The 22822-nt window shown below is 40.1% G+C and overlaps 1 protein-coding gene across 1 annotated transcript in view; it reads left to right on the top strand.

The window, feature by feature from the left end:
• foxo3b (forkhead box O3b) overlaps window positions 1–21768 on the top strand; it is a 40366-nt gene extending 18598 nt beyond the window's left edge. The window contains exons 3-4 of the mRNA XM_014993913.2: window positions 15708–17160; window positions 18315–21768. Of these exons, the coding sequence (XP_014849399.2) occupies window positions 15708–17144 (1437 nt within the window). The 3' untranslated portion in view covers window positions 17145–17160; window positions 18315–21768. The remainder of the gene's footprint in view (window positions 1–15707; window positions 17161–18314) is intronic.
• Window positions 21769–22822: the final 1054 nt, after the last annotated feature.

The raw sequence follows: 22822 nt of genomic DNA, 5'->3' as shown, positions 1-22822 counted from the left end.
GATTTTGTCTGTGCTTTTGCATTATTATATGCCTTTTTCATGGGATCCTTAAAACCAGACCGTATACAGTATGACACGGGTAAAGACACACTACTTACGCACATAATAAAGTATATTTAGTGTAACGACGCCTTAATGTGATAGAATGGTAGAAATTACTCAAGTCTTTTTTAGCAGGGACCAAGACACACACATTAAAACCTGTTTGACTGCTTTGGGTTGGAAAGAGCCACCTCAGCTCTTTCTCTCATCCTATGACTAAGCAGGACAGCAAACACCAACACTTCCCTTTTTATTTTGCTTATTTCAGTCAGTTTGACAACACGTGCCACACCATAAGTGGTGGCATGTGGAGAGGTCGGTATGTTGGTTAAACAGGGTAAAAGTCGTAACTTTGATTTAGTTTTATTATCAAAGTTTCAAATGTTTTGAGAAATTTACTCTTGTCCTTATTTTCTTGTATCTCCTTATTTTGTTATGTCTTGACCCTGTGTGGACTTGTTGCATGACTGGGATTCAGGAGCAACCGTCAAAGCTTCATCAGTCTGTGTTAATGGCCTGTTTAGTACTTTTTTCAGTTACAGTTTCACTCACAGTGTGATGTGTGAGCACGTGTGGGTTGCTTTTTTACCAGCATGTGGAAGGTGTGGTGCTGATCCACCCAGAAAAGGCCTATGCAGCTCAAATCCAGAGTCGGTGCATATTTTTTCTGTCGTTTCTCTTTTTCTTCTGTTTTTTTCCTGTGTATGCTACAAGGCTTTCTCTCGTGAGTTCCAATGGCCTATCAGACACACCCCTTTCAAAAGCACTCAGCCCTGTCAACCTGCGGTGTGTACATGTTCTTGTTTGTGTGAAAGCTTGTTTGAGTACGTTCTACCTTTTCTGTCTGCACCAAGAAAGGAACGTGTAGGAAGAATAATATAAAAAGAGATGGAAGGAGAAGAGCGGGAAGGAGGAGGAGGAGGGGCAGATTGCTGCTCAACAGTACAAACTGGGAGAAGAAGCCAGAGAGTAGCGTTCTGGCCTGCAGCCAGCTAGTGCCACCATGCAGCTTTTGTGTCGAGGTTTGACTTCGAAAGGACCTTTCAGAGAGAGGAGAAACAGAAGTGGGAGATGACAGAAATATTCAGAAACTGGGTATGATGGAAGGAGAAGTGACATGACGAACCTGAAGAGGGGACACGCTGAGGGACTGAGAAACTAATTAGATGGGAAAGATGAGGGTATAAATGAAAGTTTATCACTCTCTCGTCACATTTTATTTTTTTTTATTTTAACCTCAAACTTTATGTGGATTTTGTGATGTCACGGCATCACAAAAGTTGTGCATAGTTTTGGACAGCAGAAGAGATACAAGTTTTAGGTTGGACATTATTGTAAATGTATAACTTATCTTTAAATCTGGGAACAATACTGCTCTTCCACCACCGAAAAACTTGGTCCGGCTCTGCTCTTATACCTGACAACAAGGAGCTCCAGGTTTACGAGTTGTAATGATTGTAGAAAACCCAAATGTAACTCAGCATTTGAATAGTCTTTCAACGCCATTAAAGAATGGAACAATCTCCCAGAAAGTCGTAAACTTTCCGCTGACCTGAAGGAGTTTTCTTGTAGTGTCAGGAAAGTGCTATTAGAAAACCAGCAGGATCAACACTGGAAATTGGAACTGCAATTATGGCATTTAGTACTGTTTTTATTGTGGTAATTTTGTAGGACTCAGAACAGCGATTGTAAACAGGGTATGTGTGAACACTAATTGCATGTTGTTTGATTTTAGACTGTAGAATAGTAGTGTCTGAAGTGTTTTGGCTGCAGCCCCCCATACCTGTTGCTAGCCGGGAGTCGGCTTAAATCTTCATAGAAGAAAATGTCATCCATGGAAAAAAGATTTCCTGAAACATCCTCCAGTAAGCATGAAACATCTAGGCTAAGTGCAAAGTTTGGGACAGAACAAAATCAGACTGTTTTCCTGATTTGGAGGGACGTTTTTAGTACATTTGGACACATTAGAACACGTGATGCCCAAAAACACTGAATCCTGGACAAATCCTGCTAAAGTCATAAAAATGACTTGAATTTGAGATGAAGGTTTGTTTTGGTCACAATAAACACGTTGAAGTTTAAGATGTTAGCATGTTAGAAAGATACTGAATCAGCCTTTTCAAATGACCCTGTTCACCTCCCTTTTTGTGTCATTTTGGACGTGACCAAAACATGGCAGCGGATGTGAGAGTTTCCAGCCTGATCTTTGAGCCGCGCTAAGTATGTTAGTGTGTGTATTGTCATGTATGAAGCGTAGAGTTTAAGCTGCGAGGGCCTCAGAGAGCCAGGACAAAGAGGTGGATGAAGGGCCTCTGGTGAACCTGTTGAACCCTCTCTGCTTTGGGGTGACTGGGTGCAAAGATGCCAATGTTTGCGCCCACCAGTAACCCGTCCATAAGAGTGGAATATTTAAGTTTGTGTCCCTCAAATTGAATACTGAGACTTATAACAATATAACAATATACAGTACGCTCAGAGTGTGCTAATGAAATTCCTCCAGAGTGACCATAGTAATGAAGTTCACATCAAAGAGCGCGGTAGTTCAATGAAGCCAGGCCTTGTAAAAATAACAATACTGTCCAGAGTTTGAAGATAAATTATGAGTTTAATTTGCTTCATGAAAGGAACAACATACTTGGTGGTAATGATTTACAGGGATAACATTCCTCAAAGAATGGAATAGCACAGAAAATATGGTTAGCATTGCTTGGGCCTTTTGCCTAAAATAACATATTTTCATCCTTCTTAACATGTTGCTAATCTAACATAAACATTTAGGTTTTAAGCCAGACAAAATGCGTAAAAGTGTAGATTTTATCTTAAACGCCAAAAAACACTTGAACGGCCTAAGATTAAAGAAAATGGGTCAAGACGGGGATAGAAACCATCACAAAAAAATTCTGGTATGCACTGCTCAGCACACTGTGCAGCAGCTGTGGGTTACAGTCTCTGTTTAGAGTTCATGTCCTGTTTCAGCAAACCACAAACACAGATAACAGCGGGGGTTTAGTTTCAGTCTCTTCAGCTGATTTATTATTTCACAGTTTGCTTGGCTTTTTTTATTTATATATTTTTTTAAATCCTTGTATGTTTTAATTAATGTAAAACCCTGTAAATGACCCCTCGGAAATAAAACCAATTACTATTAGGAAATTGAAACAGAAACTTTGAGAGTAGGCTTTAATAACAGAAATATCCACAATTATACGCTCTTTCCAAGGAGTGAGTAGGATATGCAGATTTGAGCTGACGGAGCAGCATCGGGTTTGGCATCATCATCTCCTCCAGCAGTGATTAATGAGCTTAACAGAAGCATGCTTCTCTCACATAAATAGACCTGGTTAAACCTAATGTTTGCTTGTCACGTACGTACACACACGTCCAAACCCGCACAATGCACACACAGTATGTATCCAGCTTTAATTGTGTTGAACACACTCATACATGAACTTAAACAATCCAGCAAAGTGGGTCAGGGGGTCAGGGAACAAAAGCTGGGCTTCCAGACACCAGGATTTCAAAGAGACCCTTTGACATTGGGTTTAGAGGAAGTGAGGAAATCATAAGAAACGAGGGGGGAGGCAGTGAGGTGGGGTGTTGTCATTTGAGGAAAGATAAACTGCTTTTGTATCGCAGTCATTCTTATGGTGGAGTCTTTTGTGTGTGTGTTTGGAGAGTTTGCACGTTGACCTTGCATGTTTAAAGGTCGCATTTGCAGAGATGGTCACGTACAGGGCAACAATTAGAGATGAACATATAAAGCTGAGGCAAGCTACTGCTTTCCTTCCTCTGGTCTTGAAACAGGAAGTCACGTGTTTCCTCGTGAGGGTTCAGCCTTTAGGGGCTTAAGAGAAGTTCGCTGCTGCTGGGGACTCTTTACATGTGCTTTTAGTGTGTTTGCAAAGGTTAGAATCTCCCTTTTGTCTTAAAACACACATGGAAGGCTTACTCAAAACAAAGGACAACTTTGCATGAGCAAAAGCATGTCAAAGACCTTCAGTGTGTTTGTGCTTCCCTTTCTCCAGCTGCTCAGCTGGTGTGCAGGCAGGCAGACAGAGGGCCGGCGGTCCTGCAAGTGCTGATATCAGCAAAGGAGGAGAGACAAAAACAGGAGCATATAGGGGGAAAACACACATGCACTCAGATAGAAAAAACTTTCTAGTGTTGGGATGATGAATAGATTAGGTTGACTACTTCTCCTCTTATAAGTTCCTTCAGTCTCAGAGTAAATTTACTCACTCAATTAATGTCTGTTCCTACATTACCTGAACAGTAAAGGAAATTTTAAGAAGACGGGGTTCAAATTTTCATAGCTGATAATGTTGCTGTATTGTGAGATTTCCAAATTAATATTTTCTGTCACTCTAGCCACTTAATATTTTCAATTTCCTTTCTATTGTCCTCAGTTTTGGCAAATTATTATCTGATCTCGCTTCATTCCGTCACGCTGCACAAGGTTGAAATGAGCATAGAGAAGAAATTTATTTTTAGGACAGCTGATAAGTCAGTTTAAAACGGACTCAGACCAGATAGGATCAATGATGAATTGTGGTGGTGGTGGTGGTATAATGCTATGGGAATGCTTTTCATCAGCAGATGGAAGGAGCTGGACACAGGACAATCATCGCAGGAAACTTAGAGGCTGCAAAAGATTTAAAGCTGGAGTCACAGTTCACTTCACAACAAAATAACAGCCCTAAATTCACAGCAAGAGCTATAATGAAATAGCTTAGATCAAACCATCATTTTTTTATGACTTCTCTGTCAAAATCTGGGCCTAAATTGAGATTTGAGAATTTGTGGCAAGACATGAATGAAACTGACCTATAATGCAAAAGAGAATAGGCAAAAATTTGAGACAAAGTGTAAAAAAGTCCAATGAGCCTTATATACTTATGCAAGATGTACCTTCAGTAACTTTTATAGCAACAACTTGTTGTTTTATAAGAATCTTAATCTCAAGAAACCGCTGCATAAATGGTCTTTTTTACAGTTCTAAAACCATCTGCAACCTGTAAAACCTATGTAGAGATGGCGTGTGAGCTGGTGTGTGCACTGTATCTGTTTTTAGCATCATGAGCATCACGAGCCCCCTGAATAGTAGTGGTGCCTCAACATTAATTTGCACCAGATGTGAAAGTCCACTGTTGCACCAGAACTCGACACGCATGCAAGCAGAAATTGGCATGTGACCAGATCCGTGAGACTGGAGTTACTCCTTTTAGTTGGTTAACATGTTGATGTGGCATAATCTATCCCCAGGAGATTTCAGCTCACCAACTTTCTGAATTGAAAGTTTTAGAGGTTATTAAACTGCAAACGTCAACAAACAGGAAGCCACCCACACTAAGTCCCCATAGGCATGGCTGCAGTCGAGCCCTGAGGTATCATGAGCGGAGTGTGTTGTGGAAACACTGGTTCAAAGACGCAGCAGATGTCTGTGTCAAAAACACCCGCTCACACAAAGTGGAGGGAGGGTCAGAGACTTGGAAAAAGCAAGAATCTCCTGAAATTTTGATCCCAAAAAGAATCCAGTTCATGTCATCCTCATGGTCAGTGCACATTCACCAAAAAGGCTTCATTACAAGAAGCACTCGTCGCTTTGGGACGGCACAGGACATCCCTGCTGGGTTTTATCAGTCCCAGTTCCAGGACACCGTGTCCTCAGGCTACGGAGCAACTGAGCTTGCCAAGAACATAGATGGACACACATAAACATACACACACAAGCACGCAACCAACTGAAAGCACTCAGTAAAGACAAAAGCGACTTCTCCACCAAGAGGGAAAAGCAGCTTGGCAAGGGAATCGAAAAGCAGCACGCTGCAAGAATCCTCTCATTTTTGTGAATTTAAAGAGTTGGAGCTACACCACACCCAAACATTGTCCATTCAAATAAACTTGGTTTGTCGGACCATCTGCCACAGAATATTACAAATTCAAAGAAGCTAACTTAGAAACAGATTCTGAGAACCCAGATAAAACTTAAGTTATAATTCACTGTATTTCATAAAAAAGTGGGGCAGCTCTATTTTACAGCATAAATACTGTTCACAAGGTGACTGCAATAAAAGCTCGTTGCTAAGAAGTTTATGACAAAAATGTAAATATGAGATTTGGAAGTTGGCGTGTGACTTTATTTTTCAGTTATACCGTCAGTTTCAATGGAGATTAGACTAACCCTCAGTGATATTTGAATCATATTATGCAAGACAAGCTGCATGCTCATCTGCCAGGGAGGCAGCCTGCTGACCGAGTGACGATGCAAGGAATGTGGCGTGCTAGGACATGGAGGCTGGGCAGCTGAGCTGTTAGATGGGAATAATTAGAGCTGACCTACATGGACCAATTACAGAACTGTTACGCATCTAAAAAAGGAGATTACAATGTTGTGGTTTTTCTTTTTTACCATTTCAATACCGTTATCTTTGGCCCTGTATAAAACTGGTTGCCATAGAGACTGAATACAAGCCAGAGAAGATATAGTGCTGACCAAGCTTGTCACAGCTTGCACTTTGTGCTGCTTGCACTGGATAGAAGATACTTGACAAGGGCCACCCTCCCCACAACTATGTTTGGTCTGCTGTACCTTATTTTCACTGACCAGCATAGTGTAGTTCAGTCACTATTTTGTCTCTTCCCATAAACCAACCCATACCACACTATTCCTGGGCCGCCTTCAGTTGTAGGTCTATCGGACAATGGTACGGTATGATTAGGGTGGAACTACTTGCGTCACACAATACAGTCCATTCAATGTGGGACAGAAAGATGCCACTGCTTGGGGCAAGCATGAGACTTGGTAAAGCATGTCACATGCATTACTATTTGGGTTGAACCCCATGGTTGGATGGGGCAAATTATCCATTGTCATCCAGGAAGCCTTGGAACCGAGGGCTCAAAGAGAAAGATCGCTTAATGAATAAAATATCCTGCTTTTATAAATTTGAGCTTATAAGAACAGATGACAAATGAGGCCCTGAAATTAAACTCAATTTGGCAAAAAAAAAAAAAAGACAGAAATTGAAGGTGACAGAGAAGGACAAGAAGTAGAGAGAAAGAGAATACTCTGAATATTAGGACTAGCGGGGTGCCTACATGATTAATTACGACTGTATGATGGAAACAGCATGGAGGAGTGACAGGGTGATGTGGGGGTGCCAGAATCATTTATGATCATCAGTTAGCAACTGTTATTATTCCTGTAGGACAGTTTCCTGCAGGTAACATGTAATGCGTTTGGGAAATGAGTCTAATATCTATCTGAAGACCCCCCCAGATATGAGAGAAATGGAGATGTGAAGCAGGATGGTTTATTTTTGGCATTTAGAAAAACATTTTTACATCATATCAGTTTATACAAGATATATCTAATCATCCTCTTTTTGGAGGAGTCCATCTTACGAACTCTTCCTCGTTTAATGCATCACAAAATCTAACAGGTTGTAATCACTGCATGCATAATTATCAAAAAATCAAACTGAAAAGACAGCGTTGTACTGACGTATAATATGCACAGCTGTTGTCTGCAGTGAGCTTCCTATTAATGAGGATTAATATTGGTGATAGTTTTCAGAAAATTGATGGCCATTTCTTTCTTTCTAACAATTTCCTGTTGCAATGTCTTTCTCAAGTGAGTGAGCAAGTGAGTGAGAGAGTTTCCCCACATAAAGCATAATGTTACATCAACTCGTTTTACTATTATTATTGTTATGACTCAGCTTTTCATTGACTCATCAAAGCAGTTTTGTGAAAATGTATCTGCTCTCTAAAGCACATACTTCCCTGCTCGGTATTTGCCTTTTTGTTTGCAATCTGTATTTTACATCACAGTGTAGGAATTTTTTTAATTAACTGCACTGAAGTGTTTATGAGCATGAACAGCCTGTTAAAGGTTTTGTCTCCATTTGTGGAAAACAGAGATAAATGGTGCATAGGGATGCACCAGTATGAAAATTTGGACCAATAACCAATATTTACCAACATTACGACCACACCACTGACTTCACCATTCTTATATTATTCTTCAGTTAATAATGCAGTATGTAACTTCTATTAAAAAAAATGTTTTTTTTTACATATTCGTTAAAACTATCACTATATCATGACAGTATAATATGAGACAGATGATTTGTGAAAAGATAAAACTCTTCCTCTTCCTCTCTGTGCTGCTATCGGGTAACACTCACAAGGGCATGATTGACAGCACTAAGACCCACCTCCTGCTTCTGATTGGTTGCTTCTAGTTAGCACTGGGAGAAGGCAGAAGATTTTTTTTTTATTTACAGATTATCTGTCTCCTACTGTACAGTCAGAACATAGTGAGAGTTTCAACAAGTATGCAAAATTTAATTTATATTTTACAGTCTTACATACTGTAGCTTTAAACTCTCCACAATCAAACAAACACTGCAACCAAGAAACAAATGTCAACAAGATGGAAATAAATATTGGTTGTTATTCCCATTTTATTTATCTGATCTGATACCGATGCTAGTGCCGATATATTGTGCATCCCTAATAGTTCAGTTTTTAGTTTGAAGGCAATCTTAGAATTAGCATTCTAACCCTTTCCATATTGACAGATTTTGATTAATTTGTTTATTATCTGGTTTTGAATTACCTTAGATAGTGGGTACTTTTTTATATCTCTTAGCCTACTTCATTTTGTCAGACAGGTTCTAGTTATGATGTCTTAGAAACGGAGGCTGGGGTGTGATTCAGCTGCACAAACATTTGAGCGTATTGCAGTTAATTTTAATTTAATACGGGGGGATATATGTTTTACATAGGGTCAGGTTGGTTGGATAGCAATGTGTCCTGAATAACTAAAGTCACATTTGTAAAGCTGCTTTTTACTCAAGTCATCTTTATCTAATATCAACATTTATTTGACCACGTGAAACCTTCCAGTGTGACAAAAAAGCAGAAACAAAAGGAATTTGTAACAGGAAACAACACAGCTTTTGCAATAAGTTTGACAAATAAACACAAACACACTTTTGCACTTGATGTTTGTGTACATGCTGCAGCCCTGATTAAAACACACTGACCTAGTGAAGCTACGCCAGGGTAACATGACTAGCAGGCTTTCTCAGTGACATGCAACGATTGGCTGTTAGATGTGGGATGGGTCAGCCAACTCCCCCAACACCGAGCCAGCCTATTGGAGAAAATACAGGAGTGTACAAGGCGTTCTTTGAGCATGTGGCCTTACACAACAGAGTCCACACAAAATACAGGAACAGGCAGAGAGAAGTGGGAGAAAGGTAAAAGCAGCAGCAGATTTGTTTGGATTTAAAGGACCCCGTACTGTTGACTGTGACCAGGCCTCCTTTAAGATCTGAATTTGTTTACAAAAATTAAGCCACATGAATATAAACAGACGAAGGTGTAACCGAAGTCCTTCTGGCAACTTCCAGATCCCCATTCAGCTCATGCACATAAACACACGTCGGAGGGAGAGCGAGAGGGAAAGACACCGATCTGCTGGCTGGGAAAAAGCGCTCATGATTGAAGAGAATGGAATGTTCTGTCTGCAGTCCAGAGCTTCAAGCAGCTGGAACCTGGATCCAGTGTGTGTTTGTGTGACTTTCTGAGCGTGTGTGTGTGCGTGTGTGTATGCAGGGTCACAGTATAAATAACCTTCCCCTCTCTGCAGCGTTAGCACAGACTTGCCAGGCGGTTTATTTATAAAACCGGCTTATACGTGTCAAAGACCTGCGTGTTGCCTACACTTCTGCTCCAGGCCATAATTATGCTAACTTCTAGGCGCTTATGAGCAACCGCAAATTCAAGGAAATTTAACATTTACATTTATACTCCACCCCCACCTTATTCAAATACTGGAAAATGTATTATTATTTTACGTTGTGCATGAGATAACATTTTTATGAAACACCAACCATTTTCATTCACAGGTTTATGAGAGTGAGGCCTGGAGAGCAAGCATGATCATTTTTGTGTTATGTTATTCAGAAATAACAGAAGACATATACTGAGTTCAACTTTTAAACTAAACTATTCTTCATTTTAAAGTGCAATACTTTGTGTCCAAGCTTTACATATGTTTAAGTTGACTTACTTTTGAGTAGGTATGTAAGGTGATGCCACATCAGAGTATATGTTTTGCCCTTTGTTGGTCCTTTTTATCTAAAACCGCTTGGTGACAAGAAGAAGAGGTGTGTGTACACAACAAACAAACGAGAAAAAGAAAAGCATAAAAGATTCTGCAACATAACGACGTCTAAAGCAGGTTAAATTGGTGTTAATCAGAAAAATACAGACTAAAAGCTATTACTATTTATTTCTTTAGTTGAATTTATTAAAAATGAACAAAATTACTCTGCTGAACAGTTTTGTAGCAACAAATTTAGCTGAAAACTTGACATACATAGATAATCAACTGAAGCACGGTGCATTATTCAGGATACAGGAGTTTTTGTTTTTGTTTTTTTATTGTAGGTAGCTTTTTAGGCAGGAAATATCTTTTTTTTTTGTTTCATTGTTAACAGACTGCATAAGGACAGAACAGAAAATAAGAGGAAAGATTGCCTAAGTCTATATAAATACCTATTGAAAGACTTTCTAGAAAGCTCAAACAGAGTATTTCTGCATAATGTTTGTCTCTTTTTTAATACTTCTGAGAATCCTTATTTTTAATCGCAGTCATTTGCCCCTCCAACCCGTGTTAAATCATGACTGACATTGTGCTAAATGTCCGCTTGACCCCAGCAGCAAGCAGTCACTGTTGACATTAGACTCAGATTAGTGCTGGTTTACATAATGGCTGAAAAAGTGGGGTTATGTTTGGCCAAGAATCAAGCACAGACACATGCACAGTCTGCATGTGGGTGGTTATGTACACCACCGGGCTCGGGCCACAGAGTTTGTCCTTTCATAGCAGTGAGAACAGAATTAAAAGAGGTTAAGGTGTAATGTAAAAGATTGATTCTGCAAGATTAGAGCACTTTAACCTTTCACCCGGTCCTGTTTTAGGCGATATCGCACTGATTAAAATTCCAAGAGAGAGAGCTAGCAGCACTTTCTTGGAATATAAATGAATGAATACATGTATTTTTCACCGGTTTCCAGTAGTAACTTTGGAGCATCAGGTAAAGGGAGGTGCGCGTTTTACACAGAGAACATGGAACCTTGTAAAGTGAAGCTTGCCTGGTTCATATATGTGAGTTCAGATATGTGCTGTAGCTGGGTGATGAAACACACATGCAACACCACGGACACCCGCCCTTTTCTGTACTGCCTGGCTACATCAGCCAATTTCACTCTACCAATCACCACTGCTTGAGCCGGGATGGATACAACCAATTAGAAAGAGCACTAAGATTCATCTGGACCAATCAGAGAATGCTGCTTGAGAACTACCTTTAGGAGGTTCATTACATTCACCGCACAAGCTCTCCTTAGACATGGGCGTAATTCTCCAGGAGGTCTTGTGATCCATTTGAAATGGTTTATTGAAAACATCCAAAGAGAGATTTACATAATCTGAGATATGAGTTCATTACACACCCTAATAAAAATCAGAGGTCACAGAAAAAAGGGAGGGAAAGGGATTCCTTGCGTGGTTGCTGACAGTGATTAATTGTTCCCACATGTTGCTGACTGACAAAAAGTCCTCTGTTCCCCTGAGCTTAGCTTGCAGCTGGTGGACACACATACAGACACACATTGCTGTCTCACAAAGTAAGTTCAGCTCTATCAGGACTCCCAGCTTTTAAAAATGTTACATAATATTCATAAGTAAGACATAAACTTATATAGAATAAAACAAACAATTTACAACTGATTACTACAATATAAACCTCCCTTCAGCAGTCAGTGGTTGCTAACAGGTTTGCTATGATGAAAACATTTGCACTTTGCTGTAAAGGCACTGATAGGGGATATTTTTATGCTAGTTTGTACGCCATAAAACATGATTTAATTGTTTTCTCAGTGCTTTCCTAAACCTGTTCCAGTAAGTTTTGGCTGTAAACTGTGTTTGTGTGTTATTTAGCTCCTGTTGTTGCTTAGTAGGAGCTATGAATCAGAGCTGCTGTCTCATTGTGTTGTTTTTATTAATGGGCCTTGGGAATACCCAGGAGGAGCTAGAGTAATAAAAATACTGTACCCTGTTCACACTGTGATGTACCATGAGCACACCAAGCACCATTCAGAGTTTTGTTTAGGGAAAAAAAAGCAAAACAAGCATTTTTGTTCAATGAGACGAAACAAATTCACAAAATTTGCTACGTGTATTTTTGCGTTGTACATCAGAGATAATGAGCATAAGGATTTTGCAATATGAGTACGTAGGAGGATATGCAGCTACCAGTGTTACTGTTCTCATTGCTGATATTTCCACCTCTTTATCTTGCGTTCATCATCTTCTCACCTCCTCTTTCACAATCAGTCACTCTCGCTCTCACTTGGCACCAGATCCCCAGTTTTACACTGTCACCGTTCATGTTGGTAGAAATCTCCTGTTTCTTTTTTGTCTTTTTTTTTTTTTATCGCCACTCCATCACACTCTGTCCTGAAACATTCTGTTTGACATTTCAATGAAATATGTGGTCACAAAGAGAAACATAAGATCAGCATCTTTGTTGGACAGAGGCAGGGACGCAGAGTGAAGAGATTGGCAGGTGAAAGCTTGAAACATTGTTGCGTTTATTCCTCTTTTTTTCCATCATTTAGTCACAATGTGTGTCAATTCATATGTGTGTTTTAAAAAGCTTGGTAATGAGGCAGCTTTGCGTCACTCCTCTGGAGATGCTTTCAGAGAACAAACACGAGTCCCACTGGTATTTCCTTCTTTGCTTACCTCACTGCACAAAATAGACACCCACACACTTGGGAAACGTGCATTCACCCACATGAGCCATTCATGATTTCGCACACAAGTTTAATGATTTGACATTGTGCGACACTGTTCACCGAGATGTCCTGTGTGAATAAGGTGCATTAGTTACGAAACATTGGACACGACTACTTTGCAAAGAGTCAAAAGTTCAGGTTTGTCTGCCAGGGTAGCATTCAGAAATGTAACCTAAACCCTTTGCACTCTGAATAAACTGCTTTTGACCAGAATAACTGCCTGGACCATCGTTCATAAACTCTTGCCTAGAAAGTTGGGATTGCTTTATGGAAAACAACGTTGGTATTCCCACAAACGCTTGAAAACAGCTCAGGCTTGCACTGGTTTGAGCCCAGAAATCTGCTCTGTGTTCGGAAATAAAAATATACATAAGAAGAAAACCAAAGTGGGGAAGAAAAAAAAAAAAAAACTGGCTTGCATGTTGTGGATGGTGGTTGAGTTGTTTATATGGGAGGATACAGCATAGCCCCAGAATCCCTCTGGGCCTATAAGAGCTACATGTTTGTGAAACAACAGAAAGTGAGGAAGAGGGAGAGGGAACGGAAAGAAAGGAGATGGGGTTCAAGGAAAGGAATTCAAAGAGGCTCAGAGTTGGTTGTGATATTTAGGGAAAGCGTGTAAAAACACATCCACAAACATTCACGGACCTGGAAGTTTATGGCTGTGCAGTCACAGTTTCTGTTTCATAATTTTACTGTCCTGCACGCTATGTATCGGTTTCTTCTCAGAAACCAGATGGCTGCTAGTGTTTGTGTGGGAGTTTGCATGTGAGGGAAGGGCGGTCCAGATGGACCTGTGCTTGAGTGTAATAGATCAGATCAAATGTAGCTAGAATGTCAAACACTAAATAAATGCCTGACTGGAGCTAAACATTGATATAGCCTTTAATTTGCTTTCAACCTAAAACTACTGGAAGCTACTTGTGATGTAAATTTGCTTCACACAAGGTTCTTACAAAGTCTGGATTTTGATTAAAGTATTTCTCAGGTTTGGATTAGCATGGGAATAGAATAGTGTATTTAGTCTTATCAGTATTCCTAAGTAAAAGTAGGAAATCTCTAAAATTTGGACGTCAGAAAAGTGCAGGAAGTCCTGTGCACGAATGGAAATGCTAACAGAAAATACCACTTGAAAGACAAACGACCAAGATAAAGCAAAGAACCAAACGTATTATGAAGTTGGGAAAGAGTTATGCCAATAGTTTTTATTATTTTTCCATAGTTTGTGTTTCCACAAGCTGATCAGAACTTGACACATGTTGGGAGAAGTGCTAAAAGCAACACTGGCAGAAAGGCTGATGACGACTCTCCCACAGCAGAAAAAAAGACGGTCATTTACAACAGCGTCAATGTCGAGTATGAACAAATGTCCAGCTGAACACTGTGTGTGTAAACGTTGTCAACAGCAGAAGCATTTCACGTATCCATACATCTGTAGCTTATGAATGAAACTGCTGATCATTAACGAGCTGTGTCATGTGCACCAAATCCTCCACAATGAGGCTTTTGGGCTTTCACAAGAAATCATAGTTTATGAGCATACACCAGCTGAAATTCACACCCAAACACGCATGATCTCACAAACAGAAGCTCTTTGTATGTGTCATTCATAATCCAAGAGACGATCAATTATAGTCTCTCTTTTCTGTTATAGCAACAGTACAATGCTGCAGCGGGAACAATGCAGCGCAGTGAATCACTCCACATTAATGTGAGCTTGTGTGTATTTGACGAGCAACTGAAACAATAAGCTTTTGGGTTTGCTTGTATGTTTAGTCATGCTGAGGGAGTGTGTGTGTAGGTGTGTGCATGCGTGCGTGTGTGTGTGTGTGTGTGTGTGTGTGTGTGTGTGTGTGTGTGTGTGTGTGTGTGTGTGTGTGTGTGTGTGTGTGTGTGTGTGTGTTTGGAGTTGTTGTGGGATGGGTTATGGATCTGTGTTCTTAAATGTAATGCGAGCTATTCTTTAAAAGTTATGTGGGCAAAGACTGGAAAAAAAACAATCAATATTGTGAAGAGACCTGGGTGTAAACATACATCCAGGTCACAAGATGAGACAAGATTTTATCAATATGTTTGCAAACACAAAATAATAATTTAGCAAATTATTGATTAGTGAGATAAAGAATCAGTAAAGAATGGCAAAGTCTATTGCAGGTTTGTGTATTGCATACATCTCTTATTCTAAGAAGGTTCTGAGACCGATAAAGATTTCAAAATGTCACACCGTGTTTGAAGAATCTTAATTCAAGGTCAAATTATGCACTTCAGGTTTCATCTGTTAATTTTAGACTTTGCCCCAGAGATCATCAAACACAATCTGAATCATTACAAAACTGCAAAATAGCGCTTTCGTTTTAGACGAAGGTTTCCAGAGCATCTGTTGCATTGTCAGCACCTAGCTTCTTTCCCTCTTCTCTGTCAATCTCTCCACATTTCCACATGAAAATGCTGCGAGAAATAATTTAGGTATTGGAGACATAGTCAAGAAGTCTTTATTTCTCAACTCTTTGAAGACAACAATCCAAGAACTACTTCCTTTTAAACCTCAAAATAAGAGTCTCAAATATATGTGCAGGGTGTCGAGCCTAAAACACTCACCTTCAATCCAAAACCCATAATAGTTTATGCTTATTTTTCAAGGAGATGTTATTTTGAAATAGCATGGTGTTTTAACATCATGATATCTTGTACCAATTCTAATAATGATGGTTAAAGTTTGATTATTTGTTTTATGGAAGGTTGCCTCACTTTTCTTATTAAAAGCTCTTTCTTTGTTCTCGTTCCAGAACTCCATCCGGCACAACCTGTCTCTCCACAGTCGTTTCATCCGTGTCCAGAATGAGGGAACAGGAAAGAGTTCGTGGTGGATGATCAACCCAGAGGGAGGAAAGGGAGGCAAGGCTCCCCGGCGCCGGGCCGTCTCCATGGACAACAGCAACAAGTACACCAAGTCTGCTCGTGGCCGTGCTGCTGCTAAGAAGAAGGCCGCCCTGCAGGCTGTGGCTGCTGCAGCTGGGGAAGGCGGTGGAGACAGTCCGTCAGGCCCCTCGAAGTGGCCGGGAAGCCCGACGTCACGCAGCAGCGAGGAGCTGGATGCTTGGACAGACTTCCGCTCCCGAACCAACTCTAACGCCAGCACGCTCAGCGGCCGCCTCTCGCCAATCTTAGCGAATCCCGAGCTGGACGAGGTGCCTGACGACGAGCCTCCTCTCTCGCCTATGATCTACTCCAGTCCTGGCAAGGCGTTGTCTCCTGGAAACACCAACGGGAAGGCCGTGCCCACTGAGCTGCCTCGTCTGGCAGATCTGGCAAATACAATGAATCTAAATGACGGGATCGCACAAGATCTGATGGATGATTTTCTGGATAACATCAAGCTCGTACCAACCACCTGCAGCCAACCCATGCAGAATGGTTCCTCAGGGTTTAGTTTTGGGTCCAAGCCCAACGGGTTAGGGTCACCTTCTTCCACTTCATCTCCATCCTCCAACAACTCCTCTAACGGAGGAGGCAATAGCTACAGTAACTCCATCTTTAGCCCTTACACAGCAGGCTCCTCCCTACGTCCATCTCCCATGCAGACCATCCAGGAGAATAAGCAGACTTCATTTTCCACAACTGGTATGTCTCACTTTGGCAGCCAAACACTACAAGATCTTCTTAACTCTGACAGCCACAATCACAGTGACGTCATGATGACCCAGTCTGACCCATTAATGTCACAGGCCAGTGCTGTTGCCATCATTTCCCAGAACTCCCGTCGAAATGTTATGGTCCGTAACGATCCTGTCATGACTTTTGGGACCACTGGTGGACTCCAGAGTAGCCATAGGGAGATGCTCCAAACTAACAACCACAACCAGAGCACCATGAGGTCTTTGAACGGCGATCTGAACCTCGCCAACGAGGCAAACACTCTGGCTAACGCCAAACAACAACTTCTACTGTCACCGATTGGTGGAAACGGAACATCCTCCATGCAGATTGACACCTCCATCTTTCTAAATGGCCCGGCGAGCAGCAGCGGCGGGTGTCAGGACCGCTTCCCGACAGACCTGGACCTGGACATGTTCAACAGCGGCAGCTTGGAGTGTGACATGGAGTCCATCATTAGGAATGATCTGATGGATGCTGATGGTCTGGATTTTAATTTTGAGTCACTGGCCAACATGAACGGAGTCAGCAACTTCACAAGCACCAAGCAGAGCTGGGTGCCTGGTTGAGACAGAAGAAGAGAACGTGAGTTTGTCAGAGGTTTGCTTCTAAAAAAAAAAAAGCATATAGCTGTCTTTCTGTGTTTTTAAGTTTAAATTCATGTAGAGTGAACTGCTCTGACTAATTCATTCTCATACAAAATCACAACAGGTCAGCCTTCAGAAAGTAATCTAACATGTCATTGGAAAAAGTAACCTTTGATTTCATTTATCAGAGGGCTTTTGCATTTAAAATAATTTAAATATATTTCTAATTCTGTAATAATTTGACGCTGTACCTGTGCTGTGTCAACAGCTTAGTGATGTTTCTGTGGAAAGTCAACTTTAGCAAACAGGAAAGCTAGCTTTTACAGCTTTAGAGCTTCTGTTCCACCTTAATTTTCAGCTGCGACTGTGGCTCACCACAAGTGTTGTGAAGAGGAGCATTGCAAACAGGTGCTTCGTCAAGTTTGAAGCAGGGTTTGTTGCAGCTGGGTGACATTTTTTTGTGACCCAAAAACAAACAATGCTTCCCTTTAAAATTCTGTTCCTGCACTTTGCACCCATGACCCGAGATGAAAGGGAAAATCCAGAGTTTTTGAAGTCAGTCTAGTCTGTATCTAACCTTCAGTCGATGGCGTTCATTCTCAGTCTGGAGATGTTTTAAAGATGTTTTAATGGATGCTCACAGCTAGAGTAAGTGGTTCAAGTAGGTAAAAAAATAAATTTCATTTTTAAGGTCAAAAATGTCCATTCCAGATTGAACATTATTTTCTAAATCTATAACCCAGTGTCGTACCTGCAGTGGAAATGTTATTTATGAGGATGTTCTTATCCAGTATTTGATCAGGGTTCTATTTTCATATTAATTCCTGATTCTGATACACTTCTGTCTGACACGTTTTGAAAGATAAGGCTATCCTGGAGAGATTGTTAGTCTAGACTCTGTTGGGTTGTTGAACATAAAATCCTTCCGGATTACAAAAATATATTGTTAAGTTGAGCATTAACGGTAAAATTTTTTCAAAATTATCCGACTGCTGATAACGGCATCAGAACCGTGTGGCAGTTTTAAAAGCACTAGCTTGCAGACCAAATTTTATTTTGAAATTTAGCTGATTGGTCTTTTTCTAATTGAAATACTTGTCTTTATGAAGCAATACTGAAGGCATAATGACTTTGTTGTCTTTATCTCTGCAGGTCTGACTTACGTGGTGCAAGAGGAGATCAGACAGAACCTCCCCTTTTTGCCAAACCAGCCATCAGCACAATGTAAAATACAAACCCTGTTTTTACAGAAGCAGACTTCCTCTCACGAGCTTTACCTTCGCTCCCACACTGGTGAACCATGAACGACCTGACTGACTTTAAAGATGCTGCACATCAGCCCACAAATCCTCCTGTGAAAGAAAAAAACCATTGTATAAAAAAAAAACAACAACAACAACACAATAACAACAAGCTTACTAAAAAACATAGAGTTATGCAATTTTTCTTTGACGTCCAGTCAGGAGACACTGCTTATCAGAAATATCTTCAGGTGGAAATAAAGGACTAAAGGTTAGGTGAAGACATAAGAAATCGTGGTGCAGTTGTTCCCACTAAAGACAAAAAAAAAAGTCAAGACAGGACGTGGGATGTTTTACTTTTATTTTATCTGTTCACTGTTTGTGTTTTTTTTGTTGTTTTTTTTGTTTTTTTTTGCCATTATTCTGTTTTATCAAAAATGTTTCTGGATCGATCATGTCTGTATAAAAACAAAAACAAAAAACACAGTTGGTTTGTTGGTGACATGAAGAGAATTGGAGGGACTTGCTGGGTGGTTGTGCACACACTTTTTGCAGGCACTCACACAGACAAACTGACACTTTGAGAAGACCTCAGAAACCTTCGAAGTTGAAATTCCTTAAAGTTTATGCCATGCACTTACTGTTTTTGCTTGAATTTAAGTAACTTTAGCATAATAATCAGCTAAAACTCGCATCATTTGATTCATCCCTGTGTACACCAAAGTGTGCATAAAGAAGGAGAAAAGTTGTTGTACTAGCTTCTGGGGAGCTCTGTTGGGCTAGTTTATTGCACCCCAAGATGTAGCCAAAATGAATACTTGTATCCTATAGTTGTGAACATTTCCACACCACTACAGGTGCTATATGAACAGTGTTGAATCCTGTCCCGAGAGGAAAATGCGCCTGTTGTTTTACCTGCTTTTTGTTTGGTTCTGCTTTACCTTCGACTGGCGGGATCCGCGAGCTGCAGCCACATGTAGCGCAGCCAGAACAAAAATCATGTAAAGATTTTTTGTTTTGTTTTGGTTTTTTAGCCTCATTCCTCTAGAAACCACTTGGTTCTTGAGTTAAAAAAAAAAGACAATAAGCTATTTCTGTATATTGCCAAATTCACTTGAAACAAACAGTAGTGTATGCTGGCAGCCAAATCGCACGTGCACGCACACACGCACACACACACACACACACACACATATATATATTTTACATATACAGAAAAAAATCTATAAGCAGGGATCTGTGTTAAAGCTCTTCTCATCAAGCAGATTGCAGGGCTGGTTATGCATACACACAATCACTCAGGGGGGAAAGGGAGGCTTTCCAGTCACATCGTAATGGTATTACTTTTAAAATTTCTTGATAATACAACCTAATACTCTGTGCTTGTGAACTTGTAACCTGTGAACTTTTGGTCGTTGAGATGAAGCGTAGAAGGGAGGATAAATGTCAGGATTATTAAGTCACGCATGTCTTGTTATTATATCCTTACTTTTTTGTTTGTTCTTTGCAGTTTTTCCTCCTCATGATAGACACACACACACACACGCACACACACACACACCTCCTCATGGACACGCCTGGTGCTCCTGCAGGTGATTTCTTGTATCTCCCGACTTACGTGTCGATTTTGTGTGTGCGTTTATTTACCGTGTCGATTTCAGTTGGGTTATTCTCACAAGGATGTGTAATATCTCGTGGTGCATACAGCACTGTTGGACTGTATGCATGTACGTCTTTATGCATCATGGATTGTGTGACAAATGCATATAATACTCGCTGTTTTGTCCTTATATACTCATTTTAGTACTTGATCCTTGGGTTTTTGTGATACCTCTGTAGTTGAAGAAACATGGAACAACGTTACGCGCCGGATAAGTGGGAACACTGTTACCAGCGATTTAACTGTTGAACCTTTTTCTTTTTCTTTCTTTAAATGGTCAGAAGCGCCATTGTTGTAGCATCTGGAAACCGTGATACCCCTTTCCTGTTTCGGGGTAGTGACATGAAGTGTATTCCTTGCTTTGTATAATAGTGTACAGATTTGTGTATATCATTTTGAAGCAGATGCGTCGGTGTGCATGGTTGGCTAAAAGAGCGACTGTGCGATCTGAGGTTTTAGTGCATGGTTTAGCTTGACCCTTCAGGATGTTCCGTCCCTTTAAGAATCATAATCCGCCGTTGAATCCTATGTTTTTGCACCCAAACACATTTTTCTGTGGCATAAAACCCAAGACTTGCATAGGAACTCTTGCATCTTCTTACCATTTAATATGTTTATAGCCAATGTTGCTCTCTCAAAGTGTACACTCCCCTGTTAGACAGGCAAGTTTTTGTGATGTAAGAAATGACACCATCATAAATCATTTCTAAACTTTTTCCACATATAATGTGATATTCATTCAGATTAGAAACTACAATAACCCAGTGACATAAACAAATATTTTTGCTAAAACTTGATTCCACAACATTTGTCTAATGTCTGTTGGAAAATTTCTCTAAAATCTCTCTGGTAATAATTTTTCATTTGAATTGCACAAAAAGTACAGGACATTATATATGGAAATACGTTACATGATTTTTAAAAGTCCAGTTTATTTATATCACAAAACGCTGACGTATCACAGCACTTCTGAGAGCCACTGTACATGCATATACTCTTACATGCATGTCCAGGATCAGCCTCCCTGGATATTTCTTGTTAACATCCTGCCTGGTGCGCTCACTTACCAACTATTTAGAGCTTTAATGTACTAAAAGATGGAATACTTTTAGCACATTAAAAGTATTCCATCTTTAATGTAACACTATCGTTTGTCTTTGCAGGAAGAAACTAGATCACCGGCTAATTGTTCAAAATTCATCTGCACAGATTGACACCGACAAGGTAGATCTCGGGAACGCTCTAATCCTTTCTTGTGTAAAGATAGGTTATTGATCCCAGATTAACTGCAATTCTCAATCCAGAACAGGTGTTCCTGATATTTTTTTTTTTTTACAGTGGAGCTGTAAAAAAAAAAATATACATCACACAGTTGTTCGATTCATTCAAGCGCAGTGTTCAGTTTGCATAAGTATGTCACATCATCTGCTGAAATAAAACTAATACGACACAATATTACCACTAGATACCTTAACGACCTCTGGAACATCAACCTTTGCAACATTGTCTCTTAGTAATGAGCCCGGGACAGCTTCTTGTTTTCACACACACACACACACACCTCTGAACTTTGCCCTTTATTAATCTTGCTTCTTCTCAAACTCAATGTTATGGCTATTTTACCTGTGTATCCCCCTTTTTTTTAATTGTAATCTAGTTTGTATAAGAAATGGTGCGCATGTAAATAAAGCTTGGTGAGGCTCCACTGGTGTGTTCTTGTCCTTTGTTTATTTTTCTAAAATGACACCTTCCAGTTTCAGTGCACTCATCATTGGCATGCATGTAGTATAAACTTTGGAGTTATTTTTATGATTTATTTTTAAAAATTTATTTTTCCAATGGAAGTATAAGTCATAATGTTTTGCCAAAATGGTGTACACATTTGAATGCTGCGTATTTTAAATCTGCTTTGCGAAATATATAGTTCCACATTTCATTAATAGTAAGCCCAATTACATAAACATTCAGTATGTAGTATTGCTATTCAGCTGATTAACTTCAAATGGATGTCCAGACTTCATCAGACTTTTGTGAAGCTTTAAAAGAAAAGATCTCTTAATTTGATTACTAACTAATCTAAGGGTAAAAGGAGAGCGGGTTTGAAGTTCTTTGTCCCACATTTGTTCTTTTTCCAGATCAGGAGCCATTAGGATCAGCCTGTGTTACTTTTAGGAAGTAGGAGGAGGCAACAAGTTGTGTCCAGTTCAAGCTGGATGAGTTCAGCCCAGGTAGGACTTTGCGATTTTCAAAGAGGTGATCAGACTTCAAAACTTCACTTCATAGGTCTCTCTTACTTTAGGGGAATCGTAGACGGAGATGTTGACCCTAAACTTCAACAAAGAGGCTTTTTCCACACAAAGCTTCAGGAAGTCCTGAAAATGATAATAGCAATGAGGATGACAAAATCCTCCTCATTATTGTGATAAAACATAATACTTTTTCATCATATAAGGAGGTATTTCTTGATTTAATCTGTTTAATCTTCAAACAAACTCCAACTACAGACACATTGAAACTCAGTCTCCAGGCTCGGCTCAACCTGAATGATGATCATTTCATTCTGACTCACACTAAAATAGGAAATGACCATCTGGCCCTCAGATCCATTCCCTCAGTCTGAAACGGATCCGAGGAACATTTTAACCCGACGTTCAACTGGGACATGTTGAAGGGTTTTTTTGCCTGCAGCCCACTTAAATTCAGATTAACTCTATTCACACACTCTCCATTCCTTTGCCATATCCTAACTGATATGTTTT

Source organism: Poecilia mexicana, unplaced genomic scaffold (assembly GCF_051168715.1).
Source record: "Poecilia mexicana isolate PSO_F unplaced genomic scaffold, ASM5116871v1 scaffold_21, whole genome shotgun sequence".
NCBI classification, from domain to species: Eukaryota; Metazoa; Chordata; class Actinopteri; order Cyprinodontiformes; family Poeciliidae; genus Poecilia; species Poecilia mexicana.
The sequence above is the reverse complement of the archived record's forward strand: the minus strand, read 5'-3'. Positions and strand labels throughout refer to the sequence as shown.